Here is an 18945-nt window from a genome sequence, read left to right as displayed (position 1 = left end):
TGATCTCCAGTCAGGGCACATACAAGAATCAACCAGTGAGTGCTTAAATAAGTGGAACAACAAATCTCTCTCTCTCAAATCAATAAGTAAAAAAATTTGAAAAAGAAAACACAGTGAGACGTTACCTCATACCTGTTAGAATGGCTATCATCAGTAAGTCAACAAACAGTAAATATCAGCAAGGAGGGTTAGAAAAAGGAACCTTCGTGCCCTGTTGGTGGGAATGCAGATTGGTGAAGCCACTCAGGAAAACAGTATGGAGGTTCCTCAAAAAATTAGAAATGGAATTATGTTGCTAACCAGCAGTTCCGCTTCTGGGCATTTAATCAAAAGAACCCATAATACTAATTTGGAAAGATATATTCACCCCTGTGTTTATTGCAGCACTATTTACCGTAGCCAATATATGGAAGTGCAACCCAAGTGACCATTGTGGATAAAAATGTTGTGGTACATGTATACAGTGGGATATTATGGGGCCTTAAAAAATGAATGAAATTTTACCATTTGCAACAACATGGATGGACCCAGAGTGTATAATGCTAAGTGAAATAAATCAGAGAAAGAAAAATACCATATGATTTCACCTAAATGTGGAATCTAAAGAACAAAATAAATGAGCAAATAGAAAGAGAATCAGACTTATAGATGCAGAAAACAAACTGATGGTGCCAGAGGGAGCAGGTTGGGAGACTGGGTAAAAACAGTGAAGAGATTAAGAAGTAAAAATCAGCAGTTACAAAATAGTCACTGGATGTAAAGTGCAGCACAGGAGATGTAGCCAATAATAGTGTAATAACTGTATGGGGCTAGATGGATGCTTGGGAAATCAGTGGGATCAGTTTGTAAATTACATAATTGTCTAACCACTAAGCTACACCTGAAACTAACAAAATAATATTGAATGTCAACTGTAACTGAAAAGTAAATTTTTTTAAAAGGAGAGAAAAATTATTAGATGACAAAATACTCAGGTAGGTACAGCTCACCTGGTCAGAGAAATTGGAGTTCAGTTCTTAGCACCTCAGATAAAGGAACTTCATGTGGCCTCACCCACTCCAGCCGCTGGCCAGAAATAATGGCAGAGACTAGCACTTGTCCAATGCCCCTAGTTACCACGGTAACTGAGCACCAGTAAGAACCACCCACCATCTGACTGCTGCTTTTTTGCTAACAAGCTTATGTGTAATAAAAATGGCTCTAATACCCTTTAGGTCCATCCATGCTGTTATAAATGGAAAGATTTCATTCTTTTTTATGACAGAGTAATATTCCATTGCATATATGTACCACAGCTTTTTTATCCACTTGTCTATTGATAGGCACTTGGGTTTCTTCCATAGCGTCCCCATTGTAAGTAACACTGTAATGAAATAGGGGTACATATATTCTTTCAAATTAGTGTTTTGAGTTTCTTCAGATAAATACCCAGAACTGGAATTGCTGGGTCATAAGGCAGTACCATTTTTAATTTGTTAAGGAAATGCCATACTGTTTTCCATAGTGGTTTCATCAGTCAGCATTCTACTAACAGTGCATGAAGTTTCCTTTTTCTCCAGATCCTTACATGAAATAAGTTAGAGAGACAAATATCATATGATCTCACTTATATATGGAATCTAAAGAACAAAACCAACCAACAATGTTGAAACATATGCACAGACATAGAGAGTGGACTGGTGGTTGCCGGGGATAGGGGGTTGGGGAACTGGGTAAAAAAAGTGGTGAACAGATTAAGAAGTACAGATTGGTAGTTACAAAATAACCTCTGAGATGTAAAGGACAGCATAAGGAATATAGTTAATGATATTGTAATAGCTATGTGTGGTACCAGGTGGGTACTGGAAATATTGAGAGGCCCAATACATGATTGTCTAACCACAATGCTGTATACCTGAAAGTAATACATAATAATTTTGAAAGTAAATTATAAAAAGTAAATTATTTTTGTTTTTTTAAAAAGAAAAAAACAAAAATATAATATAATATATAAAAATATTATTTTCTTTAAATGACTCTAGCTTGTGCAGTGTGGGTATTAAGTGCCCCATGAGAATACCTCTTTCTTTTGGCCTCCTTTTGGCTGTTCTGGGATTTTGGGTTTGCAGGCTGGCACTCAATCCACTGAGCCACACCAGCCAGAGCTTGTTCTGGGATTTTTAAATTGTTCCCAAGGAGACAGAGTTTAGGAAAACTAACTTGCTGGAATCATACAGGTTTTCACTGGGATTGGAAGGTCACAAGTCCCTTCATTACTGACTGGCCTTTGGGTGTCAGCACTCCCTGTGAACCCTGCCCCTGGATGGGGCTTCCTGCCATCTGTCACTATGGGATTGGGGGCTGCAAAGGGATGAGGATATATGAACCGGAGCCCCAGTTCCATGCTCCTGTGTATGTCCCACATGCCCAGCACAATCCACTTTCCACTTAGGTGCTGGGGACAGTGGCTCCCAGGCATGTCACCGAGGGAGATGCTCGGGCCTCACTAGGGCCACCGGGGCTAAGATCCCAGATCTGGGTGGGTTCTCATTGGTACGGCATCTGGGCAGCCCCATTATGCAGAGTGTGAGCACATCAAGGCCCTTAGTGGGTCTTCCCCAAAGGAGCAGATAGGTCCAGCTTCATCCCAACCAATGGCCTGGGCAGAGGAGCTATGAGAACTTAACCTGCAGCTAAAAGGGCTGCATGATGAGAATCTCCTAAATTGGTGGTTCTTTGTCCTGGCTTCACATTAACATAATTGCCAAACTTCTTTCTAGATGCCTGAGCCTTGGGTATTAATATCTCTTCCCAACCCCCTCAGGTGATGTTAATGTATAGCCAGATTTGAAAAACACAGTCTCAAACTACGTACAAACTACGTACACTCCTCATGGATAAAAGGCACTTCCCAGCCATCCCAGCACACCCCATAAATCCACACGCATAGGCGGAACAAGGGTTTGGGGCTGGGTTGCTGGTTGGGGACTATCAGGATGGTCATCAGGATTGTTTGAGACTGATTCCTGATGATCGATCCTGGGACCTTCTTATTTCCCCCCAATTTATTTTATTGGGGTAAAATACATGTAACATAAAAGTTACCACCTTAATCATTCCTATATAACCGTATAGTCAGAGGCATTAAGTGCAATCATAATGTTGTACTACTATCACCACCATTCACCTCCAGAACTCTTTTTATCTTGCAGAATTAAAACTCTGTATCTGTTAAATAAAAAGGTCCCATTCTCCGCACACCCACCCCAGCCCCTGACAACCACCATTGTACTTCTGTCTCTGATTTTGATTGCTCAGGTGCCCTATAGAAATGGAGTCATGTAGTGTCCGTGTTTTTGTGACTGGCTTATCTCACGTGCCAGAATTTCCTTTCTTTTTAGGGCTTGATATTCATATATGTAATTTATATGAATATTATTCATCTGTCAATAGGCACTTCTATATTTTAGCTACTGTGGATAACACTGCTATGAAAGTGGGTGTACACATCTCTCTGAAGACCCTGTTTCGCTCTTTTGGATATCTATCCGGAAGTAAAATTGCTGGATCACGTGGTAATTCTATTTTTATTATTTGAGGAACTGCCATACTGTTTTCCACAGTGGCTGCACCATTTTACATTCGCTCCAACAGTGCACTTGTTTTCGATTTCTCCACATCCTCACCATCACTTGTAATTTTCTGTTGTTTTTTACAGTAGCCATCCTAATGGGTATCTTGCTGTGGTTTTCATTTGCCTGTCCCTAATGATTAGTGATGTTGAACATCTCTTCATGTGCTATTGGCCATTCATATATCTTCTCTGGAGAAATTTCTATTCAATTCCTTTGCCTGATTTTGAATTGTATTGTTTGTTTTGTTTTTCTTGTTGAGTTTAAGACATCTCTACATATTCTGAATATTAATCCCTCAACAGGTATATGATTTGCAAATATCTTCTCAGAGCTTAGAAAACCAGTTTTCTTCCATATCAATAGATCAGAACTTAGAAAAGGTTGGTATTGTTCACAGCTTGGAGATTTGGAATTTCGATAGATTCATCTGGGATTGAGAAGCATTTGGTTCCATGTGACTCACAGTCAGAGCTCTCAATTTGGGGACTTGACCATTTTAACATGACGGAACTGGGTAGTGGCACAGAATCAACCATGGCTTTCCCTAACTGGCTATGTTAAGCCAGGAAGTTGTTAAGGATGGGATAAAAGCATCCTTGATGTGATCACAAAACCAAGAATGTCCAGAGGTGGCTAGGAAGGGCAGAGATTGGGGATCTTTGGCAGCTAGTATTTTATTTGGAGTCAAAAATGTACTTGGGACTCTTTCTATGAACTTATAACAAATAGCCATTAGAAAATGTTTATCATTATATTATTAAAAGCATTATAAGCAATTTTTTCCAAAATATGTTCCTCCATTTACTGTGGTTTACCGTCATGGTGTTTGTACTGGAACAGGTACTAGCAAAGCTGCCCCCACACCAGGGAGGAGGGAGAATGAGGCCCAGTAGCAGAATCAAACCCACTTCAACGTCTGTTCTGAGGGGAACGCAGACAAGACAGTGTCTCTTAGCCAAGCCCCTGGCTCAGTGCTGACAAGCTGGGCTGAAAGGAGATCCAGGAGGCCCAATTGCAGCTTCTCTGTGGAAAACTCAAAACTGACCTATAAAGAGGACCCTGAGGCACCATCATGCTGCCACATTTCAATGAAACCTTTGCACTGTGTCCTTGGAGAAAGTGCGTTTGTGCTCGCTGCTTGATGGATCACTGCTATTTTCATTCATTAGGTAGCAAACACAGGTCTCTCCTGCCCCACATCTCTCCGTGGCTCCTCCTTGGTGCTTACAGAATCAGTCAGACTTGCCCCTGCCTCTCCTCCCCGCCCCCCAAAGCCTTAACCTTCCTTGCGCCGTCCTCTCCATCCGCCTGCCTTCTCTGGGAGCTGGAGAATGCTGGTCTACACAGCACTGCTCCTACATCTCCAGCTTCAGTGTTTGGAATCACTTCTCACCGAGGCTGAGTGACTCTCCCAGGGTCACAGCACCAGTCAAGACCAGCACCAGTTCTAGAATCTAGAGTGTATCATCTGTAGTTCAGCAGAAACCTCTGTATGTGGCAGTCTACTGGGTTTTTAAATATATATATTTAAAAATACACATATATGTATGTATAGATATATAAATATTTATATTCATATATTGTTTGTGTTTATATATTTATATATTAAATCATATCATTATATAAATGTTATATATAATATATGTATATAAATATTTAGAAACAAAACAAGCAACAAATTGTGTATATATCTGTAACAAATTGGGATCTGTCTTGACATTAAACTATATTGTGGACCAAAATGTACCACACATACTAATAGGGAACATTTAGCACAGTGACAAGCATGGAGACTGAAGTGTAGTACATCTTTGGGTCAATCAGTGTTAACAGTCTGCCTGTTAACAGTTTTTGCAGTAACCATTTTCCTGTGGACTGTTCAAGCAAAAAATGTAACTAACCCCTTCATCTTCTTTTGCTCTTATTTGGAAATTTTAGTTTTAGTGTTTAAGTGGCATAGATAAATAGAGTTGGAGTTTTATTTTTAAGAAAAATTCACAAGCTAACTTCCACTTAATCCATATCCTTTATTTTATTGAAATAATTCACTTAAGAAAAGATTCTTCTTGGGAGTATGTTGTCATTTAAAGAGATTTCTTTTCATGTAAGCTAAGTTACTGTTTGATTTTCATCTGCCTGTTTCTGTGTATTTGTCTTGATAGTGCTTGCATCCTAGTTGGTGTACTGAGCAAATAAACCTTTCATTTAAAAAAAGAAAAGAAAAAGAAACCTGACATGCAAAAGGTCCCTGAGGCTGGAAGTACAGAGCAGCACTTCCCAGCTATTCTCCCGTGTGGCTCCCACAGACACTCATGTGCAGGCACTTGACCAGGAGCCAACCTCAGCTGGAAGTGACTGGTGTGTGGCTGAAGGGCTGGGGCGCTCTGCTGTAGCCTGGCCTGGACTGTTTTGGTTAGGATTTGCAAAGGTCTCCATCTCCCCGGGGTCATGAAGCTCTTTTCCAGCAGGAGAGTAAGTTCTGCCTGCTATTCATGACTCAGTGCGTGGGCAGGAGGAGAGGGACCAGCACCCACAAAGAGCTTCTGTGTGGTGTCCTGGGCTTTATACACAGTGTCAGGTCACCTGGCCTCAGGCCCCAGTGAGCTACTACTGATGCCAAGTCCAAGTGCTAAGTACATTTTTTAGTTTTTATTTACCTTTAAATCAACTTAAAATCAATTCTCTTTGTTATCTGGGCTTAGGCCAAGCATTATCTGTGAAATGAAGACTTCAGTGTGCTGGTGGGCACTTGTTTACTCTAATATACACTAAAACATACACAAAACTGCTTAAATGTTTTTAAACTTCTTTGAACATCTAAACTCCTCTGGAAAAATGGGAGGGAGTTTGGGGGCGGGGGCTGGGTGAAAGAGGTGAAGGGATTAGGAAGTACAAATTGGCAGCTACGGAATGGTCGTGGGGATGTACAGTGTAGGTAATGTGGTCAATACTATTGTAATAATTATGTATAGTGTCAGGCGGGTATTGGATTTATCTGGGTGATCACTTAGTGAGTTGTATAGTGTGCAGTCACTGGGTTGTACACCTGAAACCAATATAATGTCGTATGTCAGCTGTAATTAAAAAATAAACAATTATTTAAAGTCAAATAAAATAAAATGAGGTCCACTCTCAGTGTCAAAAGGTATGAGTAAGTCATTTTATTGAATCCTCATGGATCAATCAATCTTTATATACCTGAAGGGTAGAAACATTATTCCTGCTTTTCTTTTGGGGACATTGAGGCTCAGGGAGTTTAGGTAGTGATAAGATCATGCATTGTGTGAGTGATAGGGTAGGGATTTGAACCCAGAGCCCTGACTGCTAGAGTCACACTCCTTCCTTCTCTGCGGGCAAGCAGTGACCCAGTGGTAGAATCACTGTGTCCGTCATCCCTTCACCCTCACTCCTGCCTTCTTTCTTCCGCAGTCCACTCTAGGTTTTGTGGCCCTGGTGCTGAGCACCCTGCACACACTCACCTATGGCTGGACCCGTGCCTTTGAGGAGAGCCGCTACAAGTTCTACCTGCCTCCCACCTTCACACTCACACTGCTGGTGCCCTGTGTCGTCATCCTGGCCAAGGTTCTGTTCTTCCTGCCCTGCTTAAGCCACAGACTCTCCAGGATCCGGAGGGGCTGGGAGAAGGACAGTGCTGTCAAGTTCACACTGCCAATGGACCATGCCTCGACCCAGAAGACAAGCCACGTGTGAAGAGCTTGCATCTGGCTTTGGAAACCAGATGCAGGCAGGACAGTGCCCTGAGCCTGTCAGGACCTTTCTTCCCTGATTGAGCAGTATGGTGTAATTGTGCACAAATTGGTGGTTTGAGGTCCGAATTCCTGGGATGCTTATGTAATTCAGTAATATTCAGTAATGACACACACGTGCGTGTGATATATAGGTTCATATATATTTCATTTATATATATCAGGATTTGTGATTATACTCAGCTAAAATGTTGAGTCCCTAGGAGTTCAACTTGTAGATTTAAAAGCAAGTGCCAGATGCTAGGAGAACAGCAGCTCACATTCTTGCGGCACTTGCAGAGATATACACACACTTTTTGCACGGAAAAGGCAACGAGGGGCTTGTCCCTTGGTGGTGTCGATCCATTTGTGCCTCCCACTCCTCTTTGGCTACTTTCCCAAGGCTTTTTTAGAGCCGGGGCTCTGAGGTGCTGGGCAGGCAGGAGCTCGGCCTGGAGCCTGACTCCATCTGGCACCAAGCAGAAGAGTCGCTAGTGAGAAGCGGGTGCATCTCCTTCCCTGACCAACCACCTTTGGGTGGAGCGGGGGTGGGTGGGAAGGGAATCCTGGTGTCTGTGCCCCGGCAGTCAACTGAAGGCCCTTCCTTTGCCAGGTAGGAGCGTAAGAAGGGAGGCTGGGGCTGAAGCTGCTCCCCCTAATCCTCCCTAAACTGGGAGTTTTTTTCCTTAAAGTCAGAAGTCACCACTGTGGCTGCAAATTGGCCCTCTTGTGGGAGTGTGAAGTCACCTCCTTCCCGGAGCCACTAATGAACCCCATCTTGAGAACAAGTGTAATTTCTCTGCTTCCTTTAAGTTGGTGATGACCGTTCTTTCAACCAGTGTGCCTTCTCACTTTTATGTCATTAGTGTGAATGTGTCCAGGAAGGCCTGAAGCAGGCCCTCTAACAGTCAGTGCAGAGGCAGGGTGCCCAAGGCAGAGCACTCAGAGTCACGGGAAGCCTTTCCCGAGGCTGCCCAGGGGGCTGAAGAACTGGATGTCTTCATTAAATCGGGCCTGTGGAAAAACACTGGGATCTCTTCAAATGTCTTGTGCTGCTACAGGGCAGAGAGCCTGCCTTCCAAGCACTCAGAAAACCACACTGGTCGAAGTTCCTCTTAAAGAACAGTTACATTTCAAAAGAGCTGGGAGTGTCTTCTCCACTAAAGCTACGAACCTGAAATTCTGCCCCAAAGCCTAAGAGGCTGGACCACAGCCAGGGCCATAGGACATGTGCCCCTGAATCATATACCATCCTCACTGATTCTTACTGAAACTGTTTTTACTTCCCCTGTGAACCAGTGTTCTCCACTGAGCCCCACCCCCCAGCACCCAGCTCCTGGCAGAACAAGGTCATCTGTCATTCCCACAGAAAAAGCACCTTGAACACAAAGAGGGTAAGATCCTGATGAGACATCAGTGAGATGCACAGTGAACTCTACTCTGCGTGGGGGACTGTGGGTCACACTCATATTTCTTAGATCTCCTGGGCCAGAGGGCATGTTAGGGTGAACAAAAAGTCCAGTGGGCAAAGGCTGAGCAGATTGTGTTGGAGTGAGAGGATGCCCCTGCCTCCCGGGGGAAGCATTGTGAGTTCATGTCTATGGAGTACATCAGGGTCCTTCGGTGAAGAGGGAAAAAAAGCCAAATGCAAGAATATCTCTTTAAGCCAGTGACAGATGGCGGGAAGGCAGTGCCGAAAAGCTGTTGCTTCCTGCAGATATTTTCTGTCTGCTGCTCCGACACTGAGCGGCAGGTGCTTGTCTCCTAAATTGGCCCTGATGGAGTGGACTTAGAGAGGATCTCTCCAAAGGGGCAGGTGAGGCAGAGGTTTCAGCCCTTGCTTGGCAAAATGAGGGCCCAGCAGTTTCCTGCTGACAGGTAACAGGGAGAATGTCGCCAGCTGGAACCCACCTAGGATGGCCAACTTCAGTCAGTATTGGCTTGCCTTCCTTCTCCAAGCCTCCCTGGGCCTTGGGATTATTCCTTATACCAAAGATGCCGACAGAACAAAGTCCAGTAGGCACCTTCCCCTTCACACCCACATCCTGCTACAGGTGCTCCTCAGGAGGGAAAGGATGCCAAGGTGGGTGGCGGGAAGGAACAGACAACAAAGGACCTGCCCACCTGCCAACTGGATAACCAGCTCATAAAAGGTATGGAGGGCTATGCACTTGGCCTTGACTTGTGCCTGCAGCTTCTCTTCCTTTCCTCACCAAGCAGTTGGCAACAGCATCCTCAAGAGAGCCAATCACTCCCTGAGAGCCTGGGAAATTCTATGTGCCTCTGGGTATAAAAGTGCCTAAACCAACATGCTCTGGGAATCCTAAATGCCACGTCAAGTTGATGTTTAAAATGTATGCCACTGAAAGTCTAATTTTTACCTTGTAGAGCTTGTCTAAGAAGCAGCGAAAATAAACATCTACCCTACTGTGAGTTTCAGGCTTTTATTTCTGTCCTGCCAATCACCTGCCCACCCACTCATTCCTTTGTTCATTGGCTTGATGAGTCTTGTAACTGGAGCTTGCTTGAAGTTAGGCAGCATGCATGGTGAGCACAGAATGATCTGGGCCAGAGCTCCCCCACCGAGAAAGGGCAGAGCAGGCATGCAGACCTACAACCACAAGCCAGTAAAGAAACCTGCAAGATCCAGATGACAAAGAGCAGGGGGATTCGAAAGGAGCGCCCAATGCCGGGGTGGGGAGGGGGGGCGCTGGGAAGGCTGGGAAGGCTTCCCGGAGGGAGCAGTGTCTGTGCTGTGTCTGAGGACTGCAGCCTTGAATGTAGGTTAGAGCAGCTGTGCCTCTAGAAATATAATGTGCATGTGAGTCACTTAGGGATCTTGTTCACACACAGGTTCTCATTCATTGGTCTGGGATGGGGCCTGAGACTGCTTTTCTAATAAGCTCCCAAGTGACATGGATGGTGTTGATCTGTAGACATGTAACAGGGTGCAGCCAAGAGGAGGGCCCCAAACAGGGATTTGTAATGGGGTCCAGAGCTCAAGGTGTCCAGGAAATATTAGAAAAACATATAGGATGTCCTCACCACCCCATAAGGCTGAGCTGGGGAATGGGACACATGAAACAGGGCCATTGGGAGCTGTGTTGTATAGCAACAACTTTGAGGCTAACCTCTGGCATGGTCACTTAAGATATCTATAGCCTTTAACTGGTTTCATAGATATGTTAAATAGCTTTGAGCCAGGAGGATGGAAGTGACTTCCTCCCAAGATATAACTGGGAGGCAACGCCCCCTAGTTACAGCACCTGCATGAGAGCTTGGAGATGATTGGCTCCACACAATGTGGCCACACCTGCCCAGATTTACCATGGCAGCCCAGTAAAGCTGGAAGAATACAGGATTGCTGGCAGGTGTAACTGATTGTAGGAAGAGTTAGAAATGATGCCGCAGAGGAAGATTGGCACAGGGATTTAAACCCCAGGTATGGCGGCCATACCAGAGAGGACCATGCAGCTGTGGCAGTAGAAAGCAAGAACCAGCGGCTTTGGCAGAGTGGGAACCACATGGCTTAGGAAGCAGGAAAGACCTTGCCTAGAAGAAAAGGGGTGAAAGGACTCTTGTTGGTGGGCCATGAGAAGGTACCACATGGCTTTGGATTAACTGGAGATTGTGGCAGCAATGCAACTGATGGTGATGGGAGGCCAAATCACAAACTTCTGCTTCTTTTCCTGAGATATGGTACCCCATATTAGGGCAGAGGGAGAAGAAAGGACTGTGTGTGTCTGTGGGTATTCTATAGGGCTTCAGTATTTTAATGAAGACATTTAGTCACTCTTCTAAGTCTGTATAGCTTTTAAGTAAATATTTCCTTTCCTTTTCACAAATCTCTGGCATTGAGAGATGTCTTTCATGGGGCAGCAAGCATAGCAAACCTAGTGGGGGGTCCTTTTGGTAACAGTGTATCATATACCTGCCTTGGGTCTGTTCTGTAACAGACACTCTGAGTAACAAGGACTTAGATAGATCCCTTTGTTCTGCTGTGCTGTAGTCAGCAGTCCGTAAACAAATGGACACAGTTCTCTCTGCTGCCCCATGAATCCTTCCAGGACCCCAGTGCTCTGGCTGTCCTGGTGAGCTATGACTCTGCATACTGCCCATATGGCTGCAACCACCTTGTTTTCTTTCTTTCTTTCTTTTTTTTTTTTAGAGAGAGGAAGTGAGGGAGAGAACGAGGGAGAGAAACATTGATGTTCAAGAGATACATTAATAGGTTACCTTTCACATGTCCCCAACTGGGGACCTGGCCAGCAACGCAGTCACCTGACTGGGAATCCAACCAGTGACCTTTCAGTTCACAGCCAGCACTCAGTCCACAGCCCACACCAGCCAGGGCACCACCTTGTTTTCTTAAAGTCAGAGGCCAGGCCGTGCACTTTGTGCTCCCTGTTAGGATGCCCCCTGCTGCTCCCATACACGAGCTCTGAGTCCATCCGGAAAACAATAACTCTTCAGAAACCACCCATCATGGTGTCAAGCTTCTCTACTGAAGCAGGCAGAACTGTTTTCCTGTGCAAGGTAGAAAAAAAGAAACCCATGTGCAGAAAGCATGCTAAGAGTTATAAGCCATTTCTTGGGAACAATAATAAAAAAGATGGCCTTGCCATTCTGAGCCCATGATAATGGTGTTCTAAAGAAAGAACGATGGCCGGGAAACAATTTCACTACAAATAATTGTCAACAAGAAAAATAATCTTGTGCTTAGAGGTCTGGTTTTCTACTCTGCATCTTTCCACACAAAACACTGGGAGAGGTGAGTATGAAAAGAAATGGTAAAATATTTTGAAAACTCACTATTCAGGTAACTCACATAACAACTAAGGAGCAACCAAAATAACTCATATTAGTTAAAGAGACAAATTATCATTCAGCTATTTGATGAGCTGAATCTTTTCCAAAAGCACTGAAGTGGGCCCTTGGAAATACAGGAGCTTGCTTGCACCGGGTCACTTCCCTGACGCTTTACAATGAGGAAGTTTTTGCTACTAGAGCAGAAATTCAGTCACAGCAGATCAGCACCAACATTTTCTAATAAATATGTTGAAAATCCATTTTTATTAATTTAAAATGAAATTCAAAAATAACATAACCTATCTATACATACAGGTTTTTAAAATCAATTTAAGATCTTCATTGAATGTAAAGTAGAAATAAGCTATTTTACTCTAAAAATATATATATTACTAAAATGAATGGTAATTATTATAAATAACGATCTTAGAATAAGTGAGTAGTTTTAAGAGAAATACAATGATACTTATTGAAATATCGACCTTTTCTTTTTCAAGAGTTTATTTACGGATTTTTATTTTTATTTTTTAAATATATTTCATTGATTATACCATTACAGTTGTTCTATTCCCTCCCTTCATTCCCCTCCACCCCCACACTCCCTCCCCCACCATTCTCCCCCCTTAGTTTATAACCACATGTCTCAAGTTCTTTAGATTCTATATTTCCCCCACTATTCTTGCCCTCCCCCATCTATTTTCTACCTACCATCTATGCTATTTTCTGTACCTTCTCCCCCCTTCTCCTCCTCCCACTCCCCTGTTGCTAACCCTCCATGTGTTCTTCATTTCTATGGTTCCACTCCTGATCTAGCTGTCCTCTTGGTTTGCTTTTGTTTTAGGTGTGGTTGTTAATAACTGTGAGTTTGCTGTCCTTTCACTGTTCATATTTTTCATCTTCTTTTTCTTATATAAGTCCCTTTAGCATTTCATATAATAAGGGCTTGGTGATGATGAACTCCTTGAACTTGACCTTATCTGAGAAGCACTTTATCTGTCCTTCCATTCTAAATGAAAGTTTTGCTGGATAAAGCAATCTTGGCTGTAGGTCTTTGGATTTCATGACTTGGAATACTTCTTTCCAGCCCCTTCTTGCCTGTAAGGTCTCTTTTGAGAAATCCGCTGACAGTCTGATGGGTACTCCTTTGTAGGTGACTGTCCCCTTATCCCTTGCTGCTTCTAGGATTCTCTCCTTCATTTTAGTCTTGGCTAATGTAATTATGATGTGCCTTGGTGTGTTCCTTCTTGGGTCCAACTTCTTTGGCACTCTCTGAGCTTCCTGGATTTCCTGGAAGTCTATTTCCTTTGCCAGACTGGGGAAGTTCTCCTTTATTATTTGTTCAAATATGTTTTCCACTCGTGGCTGTTTCTTTCCCCATTCTGGTACCCCTATAATCCAGATGTTGGAACATTTAAAGATGTCCCGGAGGTTCCTAAGCCTTTCCTCATTTTGTTGAATTCTCATTTCTTCATTCCTTTCTGGTGGGATGTTTTGTTCTTCCTTCTGGTCCATTCCATTGATTTGAGTCCCAGTTTCCTTTCCATCGCTATTGGTTTCCTGGACATCTCCCTTCATTTCAATTAGTTTAGCCTTCATATGTTCCTCTAATTTGTGACTATAATCAACCAGTTCTGTTAGCATCCTGATAAACAGTGTCTTGAATTGTGCTTCTGAGAGGCTGGCAATTTCTTGGTCGCTTAGAGTTATTGGCTCTGGGACTTTGAGTTCTTCTAGCGCCATCTTTTGAGCTGTTTGTGCCTGTTACGTAGCAGGATCGGATCCCTAGGCGTTCACCAGAGTGGGGCAACTCAGTCACTTGGTTGTGACTCTATATGTGGGGGCGGGGTCAACGAGGAGCAATGGCGTCCCGTCTGCTGCCTCCTGCCGGGGCCCCCACAGGTGCGGCAGCTGCCAAAGTCACTGGGGCCCGCACGTTTCGTCCCACTGCACGCAAGTGTGCCACCGCCATCAGCCCTCCACCACTGGGTCCTGCGTGGTCCATCTCACTGTGCACGAATGTGCGACCACAGTCAGTCTGCCCCACACCCTGATTGGGTCCGGGCCACTTGTGCGCCTAGGTCTGGGGATCTTTCCTGCCCCGACCCTGCTCCGCTGCTGGTTCTGCCCCACTTACCGTCCCGGTTGAACAGTTAGTTGTTGTTGGACTTCCGTATAATTCCATTTTCTGTTCTTTGGCTGTGTCTTTGTTCTCCAAACCTTTGTTGTATTCAAACTTGGTTGTGGAAGAAGGCACAGTGTTTCCACCTATGCCTCCATCTTGGCGGAAGTCCAGTCCACACACCTTTATTTACATATTTTTAGAGAGAGGAGAAGGGAGGGAGAAAGAGAAGGAGAGACACATCAATGTGTGGTGGTTGCCTCTCACATTGGTCCTGGCCCAAAACCCAGGCATGTGCCCTGACTAGAAATTGACCTGGCAACCCCTCCTGAGGTCCTGGCCCAAAACCCAGGCATGTGCCCTGACTAGAAATTGACCTGGCAACCCTTTGGTGTGCAGGCCGGCACTCAATCCACAGAGCCACACCAGCCAGGGCTCGTTGATGAGCTGAATCTTTTCACCGGCCCTTTTAATAGCTAACATTTTAAAATAAGGGCTGAACAAGTATGGGGGCAGTGAGAGAGAGTGCATTCATGAACTGTGAGTGCTTGAAACTGTTGAATATTGTAGGGAAGTCAAGTAGAGTGAAGACAGATGCCACTGGATTTGGAAACATGGAAAATTCATGGTAAAAATTTCACTGAAGTGGTGGGGATACAATCAAGATTGGTGGGCAATGAATGAGAAGTAAGGAAATGAAGACTAATTCTGAACACCTCTTGAGATCTGGCTGTGAAGCAGAGGAGAGAGAGGGTTTGTAATGGGAAAGCTACAGGGAGATACAAAATGGTTTGGTTATTTTGTCCAGTTCTCGCATGAACATAATTTAAATGTTTCTGGGGGAGAACAAAAGGAACAAGCATGGATGAAGATAAGAAAGAGAATGAGCAAAGGTAGCTATAGCAAGGAGTGGGTCAGGTTGTCTTTTAAAATTAAGAGAAAAGGATCAGTGCCAATGAGGGGAGGGTTAAGCTTTGGAGATGTGGTGTGGCACTTCTCTCTGCAGATGTCTACATCCTTTGTATAAAAGTAGTCGGTGCCATCTGCTGAGAGTGACAAGGAAGGAAAAAGGTTTGGCTCTGAGGGTTGAAGAGAGAGGGAAAGGGTAAAAATAATTGGAGAAAGTGAGAAGGGAGTTGGTCAGAGAAACATGGCAGTGGTAGCCAAAGCAAAAAACAAAACAAACATACACTTGTTTGTAGCTTTTTTTTTTATCTAATGTGAAACATACTGATTGTGTTTCCTGGGAAGTATGCAAAATGGAGTTTTTGTTCAGTTAAATTCTGTTTTCCCCACCAATTTTTGTAATCATTCCAAATACTTGATTTTAGTCAAGTTCAATCTCTAATAGTTATTCAAAATGCTTTGGCTTCACTTTTGATTTCTATGTTCAGAAATGAACAATCACAAATGGAACTCTCAATGCACTTAGCAACTAAAAAGTTTCTACTATCAATCCTCCTATAACATAAATAATCAACCCCTTGTTTAAGTGTTTATTTCACTTATTGGACCAGAAACCTAGCTTATTTCCATCAAACACAGAATCTACTCTTGAAAAATCTAAGGGGGGTGGAAATGGGAGAGAGGTGGGGAGCACTAGGGGCCATGGGCTGGGATGGGAGTAAAAGACAGAAAACTGTACTTGAACAACAATTAAATAAAAAATAAAATAATAAAAAATAAATAAAAATTTAAAATATCTAATTTTACTCAACAATTAAAACTTTTCCCCAACTAGAGAACTTATCAAGGCCTTCATTTGCAGAAGAGATTTTTCTGAGACAAAGCAACTAGCTCCTGGGCAAAAGACATACGTTTTAAAGCTGAATTTGTTATCAGAAAGGGCCCTGAGTGAGTCTTGGGGACAGGGGCAGAGGGTTAGCCCTGGACGAGCTGCCACTGCCCAGTGCTCCCTGGTTGCAAGTCTCACAAGGGCCCTTAGAGTTTAGGAATCAGTGCCTGTGAGGGAAGAGAATGGGGGAGGGAAAGGCTCAGGCAAGATACTGGATGGGAAAGCATGCATTAGGACCTTCGTTTTGAGTTTTTTTAAAGGCTGGGGGTTTAGGGGAGGCCTTGGGGAGGATCTCAATGGGATATTCATCAGTTTTATGCTGACGTACCAAAGGGAGATTTATCCCCTTAACTTCCTCTGTCCTTGGGTGTGGTTGGCAAATGGACCTAATTTGATTTCCGCTATCTCCCCAAGTACACTAATTTAAGCTATTTACTCTCTGGTCGGAGAGACATGTAAACTATTTACTATTAAGTGTTCCTGGTCATAGAAAATAGGATTTTGTGATTTACTAGATGGCTGTAATTGCTTGGCTGTCTAACTATCTGTTTCAGTTTCCCTATTCTGCTTACCCTAGCTTACTAGCCTGTCTCAAACTCTTGGGAGGTTAAAGAGAAATCAACAGGGCAGACAATACATGAGAAAACATACACACACACACACACACACACACACAAAATAAACAGAACAATCCTCTCCTTGGCTCCTGGCAGAAACAAATTCAAGTCCTTTCTGGAGAAAAACAACTTCAACTCAGATCAACCAATAGGAACTCAAATCTAAAATCAACAAACCATAGCTGAGAATTGGCAGAAACACGACCCCAAGGACATCAAAGAAGAAAATTATCAAATATAGAATAATATACTAAGTGTAGGAAAAAAGAAGTCAAGACCTCTAGTCAAGATGGTGGAATATGCAAATATGGCTTGCCTTCTCATGCAACCACATCAAAATTACAACTAAAATACAGAATAATCATCAGTCAGAACCATCAGCAATCAAGTTCTGTGGAAGTCTGATAAGTAAAGAATTAAAGAAAACACATCCATCCAGACTGGTAGGAAGGACAGAGACACAGAATGGGCTCATTCCACATCCATGTGTGGTGGATAAAAATTTGGGGGGGATATCTTGGGAGCGAGGAATCCAGCCCCACACCAGGCCCCCAGCCCAGGGTTCAGTGCCAGGAATATAAGTCCCCACAATTTCTGGCTTCAAAAGCTAGTAGGGATTGAGTCAGTGGAAGAAAACTTTAGAGCCCCAAGCAGTTTCTCTTAAAGAACCCATACACAAACTCACCTACTCAGACTCTCTCCCTCTGACCTGCGGCACCAGGGCAGCAGCTGAAAGGCACCAGTGTGATATAGGGAGAAACTGAAGTGTCTGGCATCAAGGTAAGCAGAGGCCATTGTCCTTTTTCTAAACCCTCCCCCTCCAAGAGCCAGCAAGTTGGTGCCATATCTCAGGCTCCATCAACCTGGCCAACACAGTTTGACTGGCCTTGGAGAGCCCCAGAGACTCCACTACACCCAACTTATGGGCCCATCCAAGCTGCTTTTCCATATCAATGGCTTGTCATGGCTCATGATGCACAACTTCTGGAATCCTATTAAACAAGGACAGGGGCCTCAGTGAGCTCCAGGTCTGGCACTAGGAACAGCCAGCCTATGTTCACAGCATGGATTTGCCTAGGAATCTCCAAGCCCAGCACAAGTAGTAGCCATCTCAAATGGTTTTGTATCTCAGGCAGGGTGGCCCTGAGAAAAACAGGCAGGGGCTGACATTGGCCTGCAACACCTAGAAAACCCCAGAGCCGGCATACCCACTGGATAGTTACAGACACGTGAGAGTATCACCACCCCACCCCTACACGGCTGATCCTCCACAGAGTGGAGGTTGGTGGTAAGCAGTCACAGCTAGTCCTTGCAGCTGACTGGACTGGGTAAATCTCTCATTGATCTGCCAACAGCAATTAAGACTCAATTGCAAGAGGAGGGTATACTCAGCCCACACAAAGGGCACACATCTAGTACTAAGCTTGGGTGAAAAGGGAGGCTGTGCCACTGAACCCTACAGGACACCTACTGCATTAGGCCACACTACCAAGACACAGAGTCGAAGGAACTCTACCTAATAGATAGACACAAACAAAGGGAGGCTGCCAAAACAAGGATACAAAGAAACATGACCCAAATGAAAGAACAGATCAAAACTCCAGAAAAAGGGCTAAACAAAATGGAGATAAGCAATCTATCGAATGCAGAGTTCAAAACACTGTTTATAAGGATGCTCAAGGAACTCAGTGAGGACCACGACAGCATAAAAAATGTGCAGTCAGAAAGGAAGGATACACTACTGAAATAAAGAATAATTACAGGGAAACAACAGTAGAGTGGATGAAGCCGAGAAGCAAATCTATGATTTGGAACATAAGGACACACAACAACCAATCAGAACAACAAGAAGAAAAACGAGTCCAAAAACACTAAGATAGTATAAGCAACCTCTGGGACAACTTCAAGAAGTCCAACCTTCATTCATAGGGGTGCCAGAAGGAGAAGTGAAAGAGTAAGAAATTGGAAATCTATTTGAAAAGGTAATAAAAGAAATTTTCCCTAATTTGTTGAAGGAAGTAGACATTATATCCAGGAAGCAGAGAGTCCCAAACAGGATGGAGGCAAAGAGGTTCACTCCAATACACATCATAATTAAAATGCCAAAGGTTAAAGATAACGAAAGAATTTTAAAAGCAGCAAGAGAAAAGAAGTTAATTACCTACAGGGGAGTTCCCACAAGACTGTCAGCTAATTTCTCAAAAGAAACTTTTCAGGCTAGAAGGGATTGGCAAGAAGTATCCAA

At 43.7% G+C, this 18945-nt stretch overlaps 1 protein-coding gene across 2 annotated transcripts in view; it reads left to right on the top strand.

Moving 5' to 3' along the window:
• STEAP3 (STEAP3 metalloreductase) overlaps positions 1-9793 on the top strand; it is a 54679-nt gene extending 44886 nt beyond the window's left edge. For both annotated transcript variants that reach the window (XM_037049894.1, XM_037049893.1), the window contains exon 5: positions 7044-9793. In XM_037049894.1, coding sequence (XP_036905789.1) covers positions 7044-7325 — 282 coding nt within the window. In that variant the 3' untranslated portion in view covers positions 7326-9793. The remainder of the gene's footprint in view (positions 1-7043) is intronic.
• Positions 9794-18945: the final 9152 nt, after the last annotated feature.

Source organism: Sturnira hondurensis, unplaced genomic scaffold (genome assembly GCF_014824575.4).
Source record: "Sturnira hondurensis isolate 20B ecotype Veracruz unplaced genomic scaffold, ASM1482457v3 Scaffold0006496, whole genome shotgun sequence".
Lineage (NCBI taxonomy): Eukaryota > Metazoa > Chordata > Mammalia > Chiroptera > Phyllostomidae > Sturnira > Sturnira hondurensis.
The sequence above is the reverse complement of the archived record's forward strand: the minus strand, read 5'-3'. Positions and strand labels throughout refer to the sequence as shown.